Source organism: Loxodonta africana, chromosome 9 (assembly GCF_030014295.1).
Source record: "Loxodonta africana isolate mLoxAfr1 chromosome 9, mLoxAfr1.hap2, whole genome shotgun sequence".
Taxonomy (NCBI): domain Eukaryota; kingdom Metazoa; phylum Chordata; class Mammalia; order Proboscidea; family Elephantidae; genus Loxodonta; species Loxodonta africana.
Window position 1 is genome coordinate 62402749 of NC_087350.1, and position 15369 is coordinate 62418117.

Below are 15369 nucleotides of genomic sequence, written 5' to 3' on the forward strand. Positions count from 1 at the left end.
CCCCACTTTCACCCCCACTGCTAATTCCTTCCCCTTTTTATGAGCTTTATGGCAGGCCCCGGTTTATCTACAAGTTTAACAGATTCCAAAACACTCTGCAGGAGTTTTTGTTCAGAAGCAAGGTTTCTAGATTCCTGCTCTGTGACAGTATCTTTTAACCTGTTCCCAAATTTCAAACTGCCAGGAGCTTGCCTCCCTTTGGATAAATCTCCACATCTGAGGGCTTTTCCTTCTCAAATATCTTGAAGTGTTTCCAGTTCTCCCCAGGAGTTAACATTCTCAAACTGAACCCTTCTGAGTCATCCTACTGCAGTCCAAGGAACCTGGCCTTCCTCAGCCCCAGCAAAGAGACCTTCTCTGAGGAGGTCTTCCGAGCAGCAGGCCTCGCTGAGGAGAATGTACAGCTTCTCAAGCAGGAAGGCGTTTTGTGGCTGAGTCTAAGTGAAACAGAAGTTGCTTCGTGCACACACACACCACACACACACACACAGGGAGGGAAACCGTCATTTTCCTACGCGCCCTCTGACATCAGCTACCTTCTCTGTAGCTACAGTTTCTCTGCACTCAAATTAATCCCTGGCGATGAAAAATGAACCTCTCCCCCACCCTTGCTGCTGCCTTTTGCCTTACGCCCCCAGAGAAGAGTTTCTTCACAAGGCAGCCGGTGAAGGTTTTTTTCCAAGTCACATGATCCAGGATGCAGGGGGAGAATCCTTCTTGGAACAGAGATGGGCCCAGAACCGACTCAGATGAGGAGAGATAAGGTGTGATGTGGGGGAGACTATATAAAGAATGGACCCTGGGCTGCAGCAAGCACTCAACAGCGTGGCCCCTTCTCAAGACACAGCCATGCATGTGCCAGCAGGCTCCGTCGCCAGCCACTTGGGAACCACGAGCCGGAGTTACTTCTACTTCATCACAGCCACCCTGGCACTGTGTCTCATCTTTGCTGTGGCAACCATTATGGTTTTGGTAGTTCAGAGAACGGTAAGTGGCCTCCTTTTCCTCGCCTTTCCTTTCTGATTTTTGTTGTTTCCCCCAGAAAGAGCCTTGAGAACAAACTAATGGATTCGCTGAGAGCAAAAACAACATACATATATCATGGAGAGAAAGGGAGAAAAGAAACAGGAACTTTATTCTCTGAAACAGTCTGGCTTTTTCAGAAAAACATTTGTGGAACCATTATCTCAAAACTTTCTAGGCTCACATGAGCCAAAGGAGTAGAGGGGAGCTATTGGCCTTTAGAGACAGAGACTTGTAATCAAGGAAGGAAGCAATAAGGGAATCTGACATGTTTACACAACTTGTTATCATGTATTCAAGGCCTTGAGACCAGATTTCAGTGTTCCATACACTCAATCTAAATGTTCCTGAGGTTTCTGAGGCCTCATCCATTGCCAAGAGTTTTTAACAAAGAGCTAAGTTTCAGAGGCCAAAGTCTCTCAACGAAGGAGCAGGAAAGCCCAAACTCCTTAAAGTGTTGGGCATTCAACGTTAAAGCCCACAAGGCGAACTGAAAGCTAGTTTCACAAGCCACCGCTCTGATGAGCTTAGAATGTCAGAAGAAACGTGGACCACAGAGGCAGAAAGCAGAAATGTTTTTAACACCTGTTCCCTCAAAGATTCCTCAGAATACTAAAACTGCAAGCAACTGTAAGGTACACGGTGTTCAGGGTCAAGCTGTCTCTGCACACTTACTTTGTTTGAAGTAAATGTTTAGATTTGTATCCAGAAATAGAAGATGAGATGAAGGAGGAAGTTTCTTCATATTTTAGAAAATTGATGTTTAGAGAGAACTCACTAGTATGTATGTTATTGAAAACACTGCACTGGTACCATATATGTTCAGGAACGTTTTAAATGAAGGTTTTGTTTTTAAGAACAGGTAATTTAAGAACTACCTGTTCTTAAAAACAAAACCTTCATTTAAAACGTTCCTGAACTTTTTTTTTAAGAACGTAACACCTCCCCTCCCCCACCTTGCTAAAGTGAAAAATCTTGCGTTCGTTACTTCATAGCACCCAGTTTTCACAGTATTACAATCCCGCAGAATTTGTTTCGTGTTTCTTCACTTGATTCAGGCCAAATGCTTTATAACTTTTCAAACGTTAAAAATAACACGGCTTTAAAGGGCTTTGGATCCATTTCTTGAGTGTCATCAAGCTGAGAAATGTAAATGAAGCTTTGAAGCTCACGTCTCCGTAAAAGTGAAAGAAAACAGAGTTGTTAACATTTTATTTAGGTAGTGAATTTTTTAAAAAACCATAATTTAATAGGCTCAGCTACTTCTAAGTATAATACTCCTGAAGATATTCTAGGGCACCTTTGTGTGTGTGTGTGTGTGTAGCAGCTCTTCAATTTCTTTAATTCTAGTTTAGAGTAAACTAGAGATGTGTCATCTTACAGGAACGGCCGAAGAAAAGAAACTGAAATAGCTTTTAAGACGTTCTTTAGTTAAGGGATGCTGATAGAACTAAAAAGAAAAGGAAGAAGGAAGGGAGGGAGTTAGGGAGGGAGGAAAAAAGGAAGGAATGGAGAAAGAGGGGGAGGAAGAAAGTCAGAGAGAGAGAAAATCAGGATGGTGAGGAGGGTTCAGAGGGGAGGGTAATGATATATAAAGCTAGAGAGAGCTCCAGAATGGTACCCATTAAAATCCATCTTTTAGTTGAATTGATTCCTGCCGACACAAGTGAAGCGAATCTTTCTGCCTCATTTTCTTAGATGTGGAGAATGAGGACCAGAGAGGGGACAAGGTTTGAACTAAGTCTCATCCTGAGAAAGTGATAGACTCAAGACTGCTTGATTGTTGCCTTTGCCAATACAGCCACAGAGCGTCAAGAAACTTTTTTCTCACTCTACTTTTGGGACCGTTTTCTTCTGGTGCATCTGCTTCTTTGTCTTACCTACCCCTCGTGTCAGATATGAAAGGACTCGCTTCACAATCTAATTACATGGTTTCGTGTGCTGTGATTTCCTATCCTGTGAAAAACCAGTTAATTGCTTAAAAGCTAAGGCCTGTAATATCAAAAGTAATAGTGATATTAAATGCTAAGTGCTTTACACATATAATTTCCAATAAATTTTTCAGACATTAACTGTTGTAATAACTAAAAAGAGAGTTGTTCCCTTGAGCTTGAGCTATCAGGGAAGACTTTGTACAGGTAAAAAGAACATAGGCTGGCTTTAGGACAGGTAGAACTTAGACAAGTGAAAAGGTTCTAACAGGACCTCTGGGAAAGAAATCAATGGGAAAGACATAAAGAACTTACACTCACATTCCCATTAATAAAAATAGAATAGGTTGATGGCCTCATAACACTGTGCATGAGGTTGTCCTAGCTGTGAATGGGGGCAGCAGTGGAAAACAATGAGAATGGTTTTACTGGCCTAAGAAGTCACAATTCTAGATCAAAAGACACATACTCAGGCAACATTTAAAACAATATACACCTATGATAGGTGACGATGATGGAAGGTAGGCTTCCTTGAGATCACAAGTTAGGGAGAGAGAGTTATCCAGGCACATTTAACAAAAATGTCACTGGAGATTGGAGTTTTGGGTTGGCTTGAGAAATGCTTACAATTTCAAACAGGTGAAGAAGTGACATCAGAGGAGAGGGTGCTCCTGGCCAATAGAACAGGGTGAGCAAAGGTATCAAGGAGAAAAGATGCAGTGTATGTAGGAAAATCAACAAGGTTACCTTAATAATTAGATTGAAGAACAAATAACTCCAAAGTCAAAGGCTTTGGGAGAGAAAAAAAAGGAACTTAGGTTTCAAACTCAAATACTTATTGAACATCTGCTGTGTACAGGACATTGTTCTAAGTGCCAGGGATATAGTTCTGAACAAAACCAACAAAATACCAGCTCTCACATTACTTATAGAACTTACTTTCTAGTGATGTCTTTAAAGTCTCTGTGGTGGTTGTATTTTTTTTTTAACTTGTTAATTATAAAATACTATATTCACATAGTTTAAGAAAAGTAAATAGCCAACAAGGGAAAGGAAAGAAAAGCAAAAGTCTTTCATACTCTCCCCCATTCAACCACCAATCCCTCTTGACTGAGATAACCGCCATTGATAGACTCCTGCATGTCCTTCCAAAACGCTTGTGCACCTGCAAGTATATAGTACACACATCATTTTAGTAAAGCAGCAATTTTGTACCTTACTTCATTCATTTCACAGTATATCTTGCATCTCTTTTCATGTCAATACATGGAAGTCCATCTCATTGTTTTGAAGAGTTGCATAGTGTTCTATTACACAGATGCTACATAATTTATTTTAGTTGTGCCCAGTGAGGGATACTTAATGTTTTTCTCTGGAATTTTTACCCTGAGCACACAATTGTGAGTATATCTGTGGGATAAATTCCAGTGAAGGGAATGGAATGTAGATTTTCATTTCAATAAATATTGCCATTCAGAGTCCAAAGGAACTGTACTGTTGGAGAAGTAAAACCCCTACCAACAAAGAGACTTCTCTCACTTAACTACAGAAAGAAAGAAAATTGATTTATTATTGAGTAAGCACAACAGTACACGCATATAGGTAAGCCACAAGAGACTAGATAGTCAGGAGGAAATGTCACCCAACTTACACAGCAAAGCAAAAGAAAAAAATAAAATAAAATGTCGCTTATGTCCTGGAGAGATAAAAGGTTACACAACAAGATAGGCTTCTAGATTGATTCTGTGGAGTTCCTGGGTGATGTGAACAGTTAGCATGCTTCACTGCTAACAGAAAGTTTTGAGGTACGGTACGAGTACACCTCAGAAGAAAGGCCTGGCGATCTACTTGCTAAAAAATCAGCCATTGAAAACCCTTTGGAACACAGCTTTACTCTGACACACATGGGAGTCACCATGAGTCAGAGTCCATTCAATGGCAGCTGTTTTGTTTGTTTCTTATAAGGTTCTCAACCTTGGAGGCACCTGTCCATTGAAAAACTGGAAACTGGGCTGATTTGGTCCCTGGAGGGATCCATGTGCATTCCAAAAGTTTAGAGCAAGGGCTCAGGGTCATTATGTTTTCAAGGATATCTTTCCAGAGGAGAAGAGAAAGAAGCTGTCTCTTTTCACTTTATAAACAAAGAAAAGGCAATTTTCATTTATTCTCACAATACCATTCTACCTTCCCACCAACAACGAGCTGAGCACCTGTTTAGGGGGGTGGTGATTGCTGGTGATCGTGATGTGATTTCGTGTTTGTTGTTAAGCCCAGATGCATATGTGGGTGAGTTGAAACGCCTTGTAATTCTTGCCTCTACCCAAATTACTCTCTCCACCTAGCATTCATTCCATTTATCAATCCAAAAAACGTTTCCTGAGAATATTCTCAGGAGCAAGCTCTGTGCTGAGCTGTGAGGGGGGCCCAGGCAGGCTTGGCAGGACTCCTGTCTTCTGGGAACTCTGTCAGTTTGAGGAGATGAGGTCCAAACACAAGGGCTTGAGCTCCAGACAGATGGCACAGAATGCCACAGATCAGAAGAGACGGAGGAAATCTTTACGTGGGATGAGGTAGGGGTTTGCAGAAGTGCAGGAACAGAAGCCAGGACTCCAAGAATTAGAAGAATCACTTTTTATGCCCAAAGTTTTATTTTGAAAAATTTCAAACCTACCGAAAAGTAGGATGATGAAAACCCACATAGCCTTTCACTTAGATTCACTCAGTGTTAACCTTTTGCCCTATCTGTGCTCTCTCTATATACAATATACAAATATAAAAATAAGTTGCAGATAGCATGACTCTTCATCCTCATATACTTTAGCACCCATATCCTGATGCCCTTATTGTTAGCTAAGAGAGTTAACATTCATTTAATAATAGCTCCATTTAAATTTCACCATTTGCTTGAAAATGTCTTTTACAGCTTTTTGTTTATTTTGTTTTGCTTTGCTTTATTTTGGCATCCAGAAGCTGATCGAGGTTGACACACTGCATTTAGTTATGTCTGAATCTAGAATGTTAGTATTTAAAGGATGGTTAGAAATGCAAAATCTCAAACTCCACCCCAGACCTACTGTCTTGGTTTCTTAATGCTGCTACAACAGAAATACTACAAGCGGTGGTTTAACAAACAGACATCTATTTTCTCACAGTTCAGGAGGCTAGGGGTCCGAATACAGGGCACCAGTTCTAGGGGACGTCTGTCTTTGTTGGCTTTGGGAAAAATCATTGTCTCAGCTTCTCTAGCCAGCCATTCTTGGAGTTCCTGGGCTTGTAGACGGTCTGTCACCTTCAGATAGTGTCAGTCTTCCCTGTTCTCTTTTTTATTTCAGAAGTGATTGGCTTAAAACAGACCCTACACTGATATAGCCTAATTAACATAACAAAGACAACCCTGTTCCCAAATGGGATTACATCCACAGGTATAGGGGTTAGGATTTACAATGCATATTATTGGGGGGACACGATTCAATCTATAAACACCTACTAAATCCAAATCTGCCTTTAACAAGACACTCATGTGATTTTCATGCACATTAAACTTTGGGAAGCACTGGTTTGGCAATCTCCCTGTCTTTTTTTGGCTGTTTTTCATGACAATGGCTGTTTTGAGGGGTCCAGGCTAGTTCTGTTACGGAATGTTTCACATTCTGCATTTGTCTTAGTATATCCTTACAATTATATTCAGATGAAACATCTTTGGAAAGAATGGTACGCAGGTAATATTATACACTTCTTATTGTGTCACAGCTAGAGGCATATGTCAGGTTGTCCCATTATCGGTGATATGTTTAGTCACCTGAATAAGGTGATGACTGCTGGATAGCTCTTTTATAAAACATTTTTTCTTTCTTTTTAATAAGCGATCTATAGATTAATGCTTTGAAGACATAAATACCCTTCCCTCAATGGTTTGGCAATCCTTGTCTGAATCTATTAACGTACTGGGGGTTGATTAATGATGATTATCTCATTATTTCTACATTTATCAGCAAGCATTCTTCTGTAGAGAGGAGCTGTCCAGTGGGAGGATGGTAACAGGTACAAGTGATGAGGCAGAGCATTCCAGCTGAAGCAAAGAAGTGAGCAGAGGCACAGCTCTAGAAGCAAGGCAAACCCAGGTGTGAGGAGAATAATGGTGGGGTCACAATGGAGGTCAGTCCAGATAGTACGGGGGAAGTAGAACAAGGTGGCAAGAATCATTGATAGAGGAGGCTGTGTGGACAAAATGCCACCCCACCTTTGGACTAGGAAGGAGATTTTCTAAACCCCTATCTGAGCCCAACTCCACATTCAGCCCCCTGTAGCCATCTCTTGGGGAAGGAAGACTTCAGATGTTCTTGCTGCCCCCTGAGTGATGTTTAAGCCCTTGTGACCCAAAGGGTGGCTGGCCCATGGCCCAGCAGCATTGGCATCACCTAGAAATCATCAGAAATGCAAAGCCTAAGACCTTGTCCAATCATGTCACTCCTCTAAGTCTTAGTCAATTCCTCAGTCTTGGGGTCAAGGCAACTACCAAATGAGATAAGGCATATAATGCCTGCAACCCCAGGAGCAACTCTCCTTAAGTGCTTAATACATGATAGCTTAAAAATAGAAGAGGCATCCCCGACAAAAGCATTCATGGGCCATGAATCAGAACCCAGCTTACAAGACAATGGTGAGGCCAGTGAGGAAGGGGATATGGAATTTCTCCTGAGATATTCCAGACATTAGATGCCTTTGAAAATTTTCAACCAAAGGGGGCATCTTTTGGCAAGAGCAAATTGGGGAGCCTCTGCACATTGTTGTTCTGTGAAAAGAAATGAGCCTTTCAAAATATTAGAACAAATTAAGCACAGCATTATGGTTAAGGTAGTATCCAAAATTGCTACCATTTTCAAGCACTTACTAACACTTTATATACAATATCTTATTATACCCACAATGACCCAGTGGCCTTCTAATTATTACCCCTCTAATCACAGTGATTAAAGGAGAGAAGGAACAGTCCTAGGCAGAGAAGATGATTGGACTTGTGTGGTTTCACCTGGGGAAGAACAGGTTGAATCTAACTGTTCCTCCCTCCATACAGAGGAAGGGTGTTTTTTATTGTCAGGGGTACCCATCAATACTCACTGAGTCTGCAAAAGGCGGAAGCACATCTTAAATAAAAAACAGATGGAACTGTAGTTGGTTGGTAACCATGGGAATGAGGTGTCCTGAGCTACACGATGGAGCCAGGAACATCAAGTTAAAAAAAAAAAAAAAAACCTGTTGCCCTCGAGTAGATTCCAACTCCTAGCGACCCTATAAGACAGGGTAGAACTACCCGATAGGGTTTCCAAGGAGCGCCTGGTGGATTCGAACTGCCAACCTTTTGGTTAGCAGCCATCAAGTTAAGAGGGTCTATTTGCTTGTGTCTGTGTCTAGCCCATGTCCTTCCTTACTCAAAGCCAAGCTGCTGAGCATGATGGTTTGCATTTTCCCAGCCAGGACCCAAATCCCCAGGCAAGATTTGCGAGGGAATTCTAGGGCTGGGAAATACCATGTCCAAGGAGTTGATAGGTGGCACTTAGCATGGTGCCTAGGACATGAAACAGTCCTCAGCAAATTTTAACAGTCATCATCTCTTTATACCCTACTTCTCCACCCCCAAATGCAAGGACTGCTAATCAAAAAAGAGAATGAATTTTTCTATCCTTAGCCTCTGAAGATGGCCTCTTTCCCGGGTAGTGGAAAGAACGCTGGGGAATTTCAGGCACTGACTCACGAGAGCCTCGGTTTCCTCCCCTGTATAATTAGCTTGTTGGACTGAAAGAAGTCTAAGTCCCTCTCTGGGTTCAATTCTATGATTCTTGTCCACATGGGCAGCCAGGGAAAGCTGTGGAGAACTCACCCCTACAGGACTTGGGGAATTTCAGGCACTGACTCACGAGAGCCTCGGTTTCCTCCCCTGTATAATTAGCTTGTTGGACTGAAAGAAGTCTAAGTCCCTCTCTGGGTTCAATTCTATGATTCTTGTCCACATGGGCAGCCAGGGAAAGCTGTGGAGAACTCACCCCTACAGGACTTCAAAAATAGGCATAGCACACCTCTATTTTGTATTCCCTGGAGCACTGGGGAAGACTGAAGTATCAAGATACTCTCCCGAACCAAGATACTTTTTTTTTGACATCCACCTGTCTGAAGTCGAGGGCACTGGGTTTTTTTTTTTTTTTTTTTTTGTCTGAAGTTAGGAAACCAGAAATCACTCAAATGACAGGGAGAGGCTTTCCCCAACCCCAGTATAAATTAGTCCTTCCTACCTGATATTATCTCTTATAACCTTGCTACTCAAAGTATGGTCTATGGACCATCAGCATCATTCAGGACCTTGTTAGAAATAAAGAAAATAGACTCTCAAAATCCGCTCAAACCTACTGAATCAGAATTTGCATTTTAACAAGATTCCCAGGTGATTTATATGCATGTTAAAGTTTACGAAGTACTATATATATTTGTTTGTATTTTTCAATGACTGCCTCCCCTACTAAACCATAAAACCCACCAAGATGTCTTCCAATTACTAATGCCATGGCTGGCACACCCACCACCCACTGCACACCAGGTGCTTATTCAATGTGTGCTGAATGAATGATTCTCTGGTAATTCCCCAATAGCTATTAGCTATTGGCCTCTGGGATGGCTCCACTGGAATTGGCTGTTGTAGCATTCTCTCATTGTCCCTGGACATGTCCCTAGGCACCTAACAGATTCAACAATCTTCGCACCGCATTTAAATGTAAATGTTTGTTCTTTGTGCATTCACACGTCACACAAATCAGTGGTCATGTTGGCAGTAAATTAGGTGTTTATTATTTCTAAGTGCTGTTTGTTGTCATACAGAGGCAACATGAAGGGGAATTTTGTGATGTCAATTTTTCCTATAAGCTGCGTGTATAATTGAGAGACCACAAAGGTGCAGCACAGTTACGTTAAGTGGATCGCAACTAAAGCAAAATCATAAAATATTAGAGACGAGACCGAAGAAACTTACAGGTCAAGTCCATCTCCCATCTCCTGAAAAGCTTAGGCCCAAAAGTTTAAACTGACTTCCCTGGGATCTCCAGAGCAGTGCTATGTTGGGGTTCTGCCTCTAGCAGTCTTTCTTACCTCATGACCACCCACTTGGGCTGGAGAAGAGATCCATGTATGTCTCCTTTGGTGGAAGGCAAAGGACACAGCTCCTAGGGAGATGGTAGAATAAAAAAAGGGAACTCAAGATGGTCCTAGGTGTTCATATAAAACACTAAGAAAATAATATGCGGGCAGCTGCTGCCTGCTTGCTTTGGTAGAGTTTGGAAAGCTGTTTAGTCCATGTAAATGCTCACACCTCTTTAAGTCTTCATTGATATTTAAATTCAGCACACTATAGGGGATTCTAACCTGGGCAGATCAACAGATGAATAAAATACTTCATTCCTTCATTCCTCATTGGAGATATCTGAGGAGTGTCTCCATGGCTGGGACAGGAGAGAGGAGAGGGGTCAGGAAGTTGGTCACTGAAGACATTTGCTGGGGGAGAGCTGTGCTCCAGTCTTCTCTGGTTTCCGTCTTGCTCAGACCACCTGAACCGGACCTTCCTTTAATCCCCTCCAATGCCCCACCTGGGAGCCACTTCTTTTGGAAGACAATGTGTTTCTATCAATCCCCTTACTTATTTGTATAAACAGTTAGTTATTTATGTGTGTTTATTATATAATAAATAATGGAATGTTTTATAGTATATAAATATATACAGGTATATTATTTATAATATTTTATACCGATAAATATGTATATATTATATTAAAATATAAACCTGTAATACATCCAAAAGTGCAAGGGCCCAATTTTATTATTTATGATACTCTCACAATGTTATATTTAAATACATATACACAAACATATATATGTATATACAATTTATGATATACTCACAATGTTTGACATATAAACATTCAATTAATTTAGAATTTCCAACCACAGGAAAGATAGAGATGTACTTTCCCAAGTATATTTACAACATGCTTTTACTGTTTGATGAATCAAGTGTGGAAAAAACCCACACATACATTTATACACTACTCCCAATTGTTATGTTGACTGAAGAGAGAAAAACACACGTGGAGGGGAAAAGGCAATGGACTAGGGGTTAAGAATCCCATTTTCTGGTCCCTGAGCTGCCATAAATGTGCCGTGTCACCTTGGGACAGTCACTTAACCTCTCTCAGCCCCGGGTTCCTCACCTGTGAAATGTGAACAATAATCCTTGCCTTGCATTTCTGATAGGCAGATAGTCAAGGAAATGGGTAAGAAAACCCTTGGTAAACTACATCAGTGAATTCATTTTTAAAACTTAAGAGTCAGATTGAAGGTGAATTCTAAATTGTGTAGTACATTGACGATAACTCATGTATTATACAACTCCTTGGAAACTCTATGGGGCAGTTCTACTCTGTCTTATCGGGTCGCTATGAGTCGGAATCGACTCAACGGTACTGGGGTGTTGGGATACGACGTCATTCTCATGTTGCTTCTTTTTTCTCTTCCAGGACTCCATTTCCAACCCACCTGACAACGCCCCCCTTAAAGGAGGTAAGACCTTGGAATTAGGAATAACTGTGTAGTGAATCACACAGATGATGTCATAAGGTGTGGCACCTAATTAGTAACTGGAAACACTATGAGAGTGCCCAACAGTAAAGCAGGGGAGGGGGACAGCCTCAGGGCTAAGCTGATGCATCTAGATTCATCTGAGTGGCTCCTGATCAATACTCTTGTCCCCACCAGTCTCCCACCAGAATGTGACCCTCCCACTAATGAAAACTCCTACCTGAGGCAAAGGATATCGCATGAGAACTGACAGGAATGCAAAGTAGCACAATGTTAAGAGCTTTAAATCTACAGTTGGGCAAATATGGGTATAAATCTTGGCTCTACTTGTCACCTTAGAGCCTCCGCTTCTCATCTATGAAATGGGGATAATAACATCCACCCCCCGAACATATTGGAGAAGCCAATCAGATCTCGTTCGTAAATTTCTTGGCATGACAACTAGCACGTCATAATCACCAAATAACTGGTAATAGCCAACATGCCTAATGAAGTCTAGGACTTGTGCAAACTGACATCCTTCTCACCACCCCCACACACATTTCCAATCACTGAAGTCACCAGTGAACGCATTGTCTCCAGTAGCCCCAGAGAGGTGACCTGCAGAATTCAGTTAGCCTTGAAGATGAAAACTTTGAGATCCTCTGATTCATGTTTTCACTGTACGGAGGAGGAAGAGTCAGGTCCAGAGAGGGAAAGTGTCTGGTCCAAGGTCATACAGAACCAAACCTAGAATCCAGATGTCCTCATTTTTAATTCAGCATTCTTTCCACCCAAGAACATTAACCTCATTTTAGCCCTCTAATCCTTAGAACCTAAACAGCAAACATCACTGTATAATCAGACAACTCCAAGGAAAAAAGTAAAGGAGAAGGGATGGGTCATCATAGGCCCCAGTTAGAGACACCAGAACATCCTTAGGACAAGAAGGCATAGGTATCTGGACACAGCTCCTCATATCAGCACATCACACTGAGTTTTCCTTCAGGGTATCGTTGCCATGCCTTTCCTGCTGTCTGTCAGACAGAGAGACTCAGAAAGCAGGCACAAAAGGCCCCAAACAGAGAGGGATTCTCTATCTTCCAAGGTAGATTAAGAATCACAGCTTCACCAACAATTAATTACTTAGCATGTCACCTCGCTCCGATAACTCCCGGGTAGACAATCACATTAATGTAAAAAGGAACATTGTATAAAGCAGAGATCAGCAAACTTTTTCTGTAAAGGGCCAGAGAGTAAATATTTCAGGCTTTATGGGCCGTGAGGTCTCAGTCACAACTGCTCAACACTGCCACTGTGATGCTAAACCATCATAGACTATATGTGAATGAATGAGCATGGCTGTGTTTCAAAAAAACTTTATTTAGAGAGAGAGATAGAAGGCTGGATTTGGCCCACAGCCCAGAGTTTACCAGCTCCTGTAGTGGAAACAGTACAGGCTTTGGAGTCAGATGAGTGAGTTAAACATGTAACGCGCGTTCATATGGAGCCTTGAGTGAAGCAAAACAGACTGAATAAATGTAAATTCCACCCCCCCCCCCCCCGCCAACTCCTACCATTTCACCACCATCTCCACCCAGATTCTCTAAGTGAGACAGGAGCTTTACATTTTTTGAGAGGGCGTGGTGACCTTTAACATAACCATGATCACAATCGCAAGGATCATTTTGATTAAGTAATGAGAGCTCAGCCACTCTGGATCCCAGTTCTCTCACCAGTAGAGGACTTCAATCATGGGTGCCATTCTAGCTGGTGGTGCTGGCGCTATAACAAAGTTTTCACCAGCCCAGAGTGGGGTGGGAAAAAGAAGGACAAGATAGCCCCTTTTTCACATAACTGGTTTTTTTAATATAGGGGCACTCCTTTCCTCTGAGAGTATGTCCTTCCTATCCTATATTAAAACTTGGTGTTAAAATGTGCTTTCTTTTATAACATAAAGTTGATATAGATGGGAGTTCAGTTGGATTGCTTTTTGTCATAGTTGTTTTGTTTTCACGGTCACAATAGGCAAATTAAAAAGCTGCCCACTCTGTAGTGGTCCTGGAATGTTCATTTTGGGGGGAAATTTCTTTGGTCTGTGACATTCAAAATTTTGGGAACTATGGACTAGATCACATGTAGGGTCCCTTGCTATCTGATATCTATAATTTTATGTAGCTGGGCCATGACTGTGAGTAGAAGAATACAAACTCCACCCAAAACCAATCTCAATTTGCAATCCAATGTTTCCACAACCAGATTTAAAAGAAAAAAAAAAATGCGGTTAATAATCCCCGCAGGACTGAGAATTTTTGTTAAAGACCCTCCCACACCTCCATTTGGTTGATCTTAGCTTCAGTGCTGTGAGGGAGCAGTTTGGAGACTAGTATTCATCATTTGTTGATGCAGAGCTGAGGTGCAACACATCAAGATGACTTATCTAAGGGCAGATGAGGAGCTGGCAGCAAGGCAAGGATCAGACTCCGGGGCTCCTCCCTATTCCCTAGGATGAAATGCTTCTGCGCCATGAGATACCGGTGACCTGCTGTGTGTTCCTGACTTTCTCCTCCTTTAATGCAAGCCTGCCTTTCTCATAGCTCAGCAAAATGCAAACTAGCAGGTCTACTGTCACAGGATAAAGTGGTCAGAATATGAACTTAGAGCAAGACCTGGTTCCAGAACTGACTTCAACATCAGCAGGCTATGTCTCTTTGGGCAAGTCTTTTCTCCTCTCTAGGCTACATTTGTAACATAACAGCAATGTACTAAATGAACTAGAAGGCCCCTTCCAGCTTGGACACTTTATGATACTATCATTCTCGTATCTAATCTGTAAATATAGAAGGAAAGAGCCTCAACAATAATCCTAAGGAAATATGAAGCCATAGCCTCATTCCCCAGCAAGCCCACCTTAAACAGCAGCAAAGTGCCCCTTTTGGAAAAGCCATTGCAAGACATACAGAGTGGCGATGAATCATCTCACAGACACTCATGAGAGGACACTCCAGAGATAGCATGTGGTTTGTCACTAGGACAGACAAGGCCGGAAGCCAGAAACCTCCCAGAGAACCCTCTGCCACTGGCTGATGGAAGTCTTCTGCGCATCAGCAGGAAGCCACCAGCAGCCCAGAGCCTGGGGCCATATACACACACCAAAGCAACAACACGGGATGACACTGAGCTGCAGGGAAACCACAGGAAGCCAAGCCTTTTGGTAATGAAGGGATTTCTGAGTCCTAACAGAAGCCTCCCGTTCCCAACTAGAAGGACCCATGGTAGACTATCACCTCACAGTCACTCTATTGAGCTTAAGCTTCCTTGGACCATTTCAGGGGTTCAGTCAGTGCTGTGTGTCAGGAAAGGTGCTGCTGGTAGGAGGTCCTTTCACCACACCCTTCTTCTCTTGCGGTCCAATTTTTCTCATCTAGAAAGTGGAGCTAATGACTCCTTCATGGAGCTTTGGTGAGGATGAAATGGGGCAGCAAAGATCACCCATGCCTGCCGCCTGGCTGAGCCTATATCCTTCGGGCACAGGGTCCACTCTGTTCTTTTATATTCAAATAAGGGGTCTCTAAAAAAAAAAAAATCCCATCCCATATTTGGTGGGAAACCAAGGAGGGTGAGGAGAAAGAGAGAGACTTATGCTCCTCCTGGTTCCTTCGTGTTCCAATCTTCTGCTTCCACCAAATTTTGAATCTCACATGCATTTGTGAGACTGGATCCACCTTTGCCTTGATTTCCCCAGAGATGCAACTCACCCAAAATTTGTGTGTAGCAGTCAGTATACAGAAGGGTATAGGGTCTGTAAAGAAGAGGGCAC

At 42.1% G+C, this 15369-nt stretch overlaps 1 protein-coding gene across 1 annotated transcript in view; it reads left to right on the forward strand.

Moving 5' to 3' along the window:
- Positions 1-462: 462 nt before the first annotated feature.
- Positions 463-15369, forward strand: part of TNFSF8 (TNF superfamily member 8) — a 30531-nt gene continuing 15624 nt past the window's right edge. Inside the window, exons 1-2 of the mRNA XM_003407783.4 lie at positions 463-987; positions 11510-11552. Coding sequence (XP_003407831.1) covers positions 793-987; positions 11510-11552 — 238 coding nt within the window. The 5' untranslated portion in view covers positions 463-792. The remainder of the gene's footprint in view (positions 988-11509; positions 11553-15369) is intronic.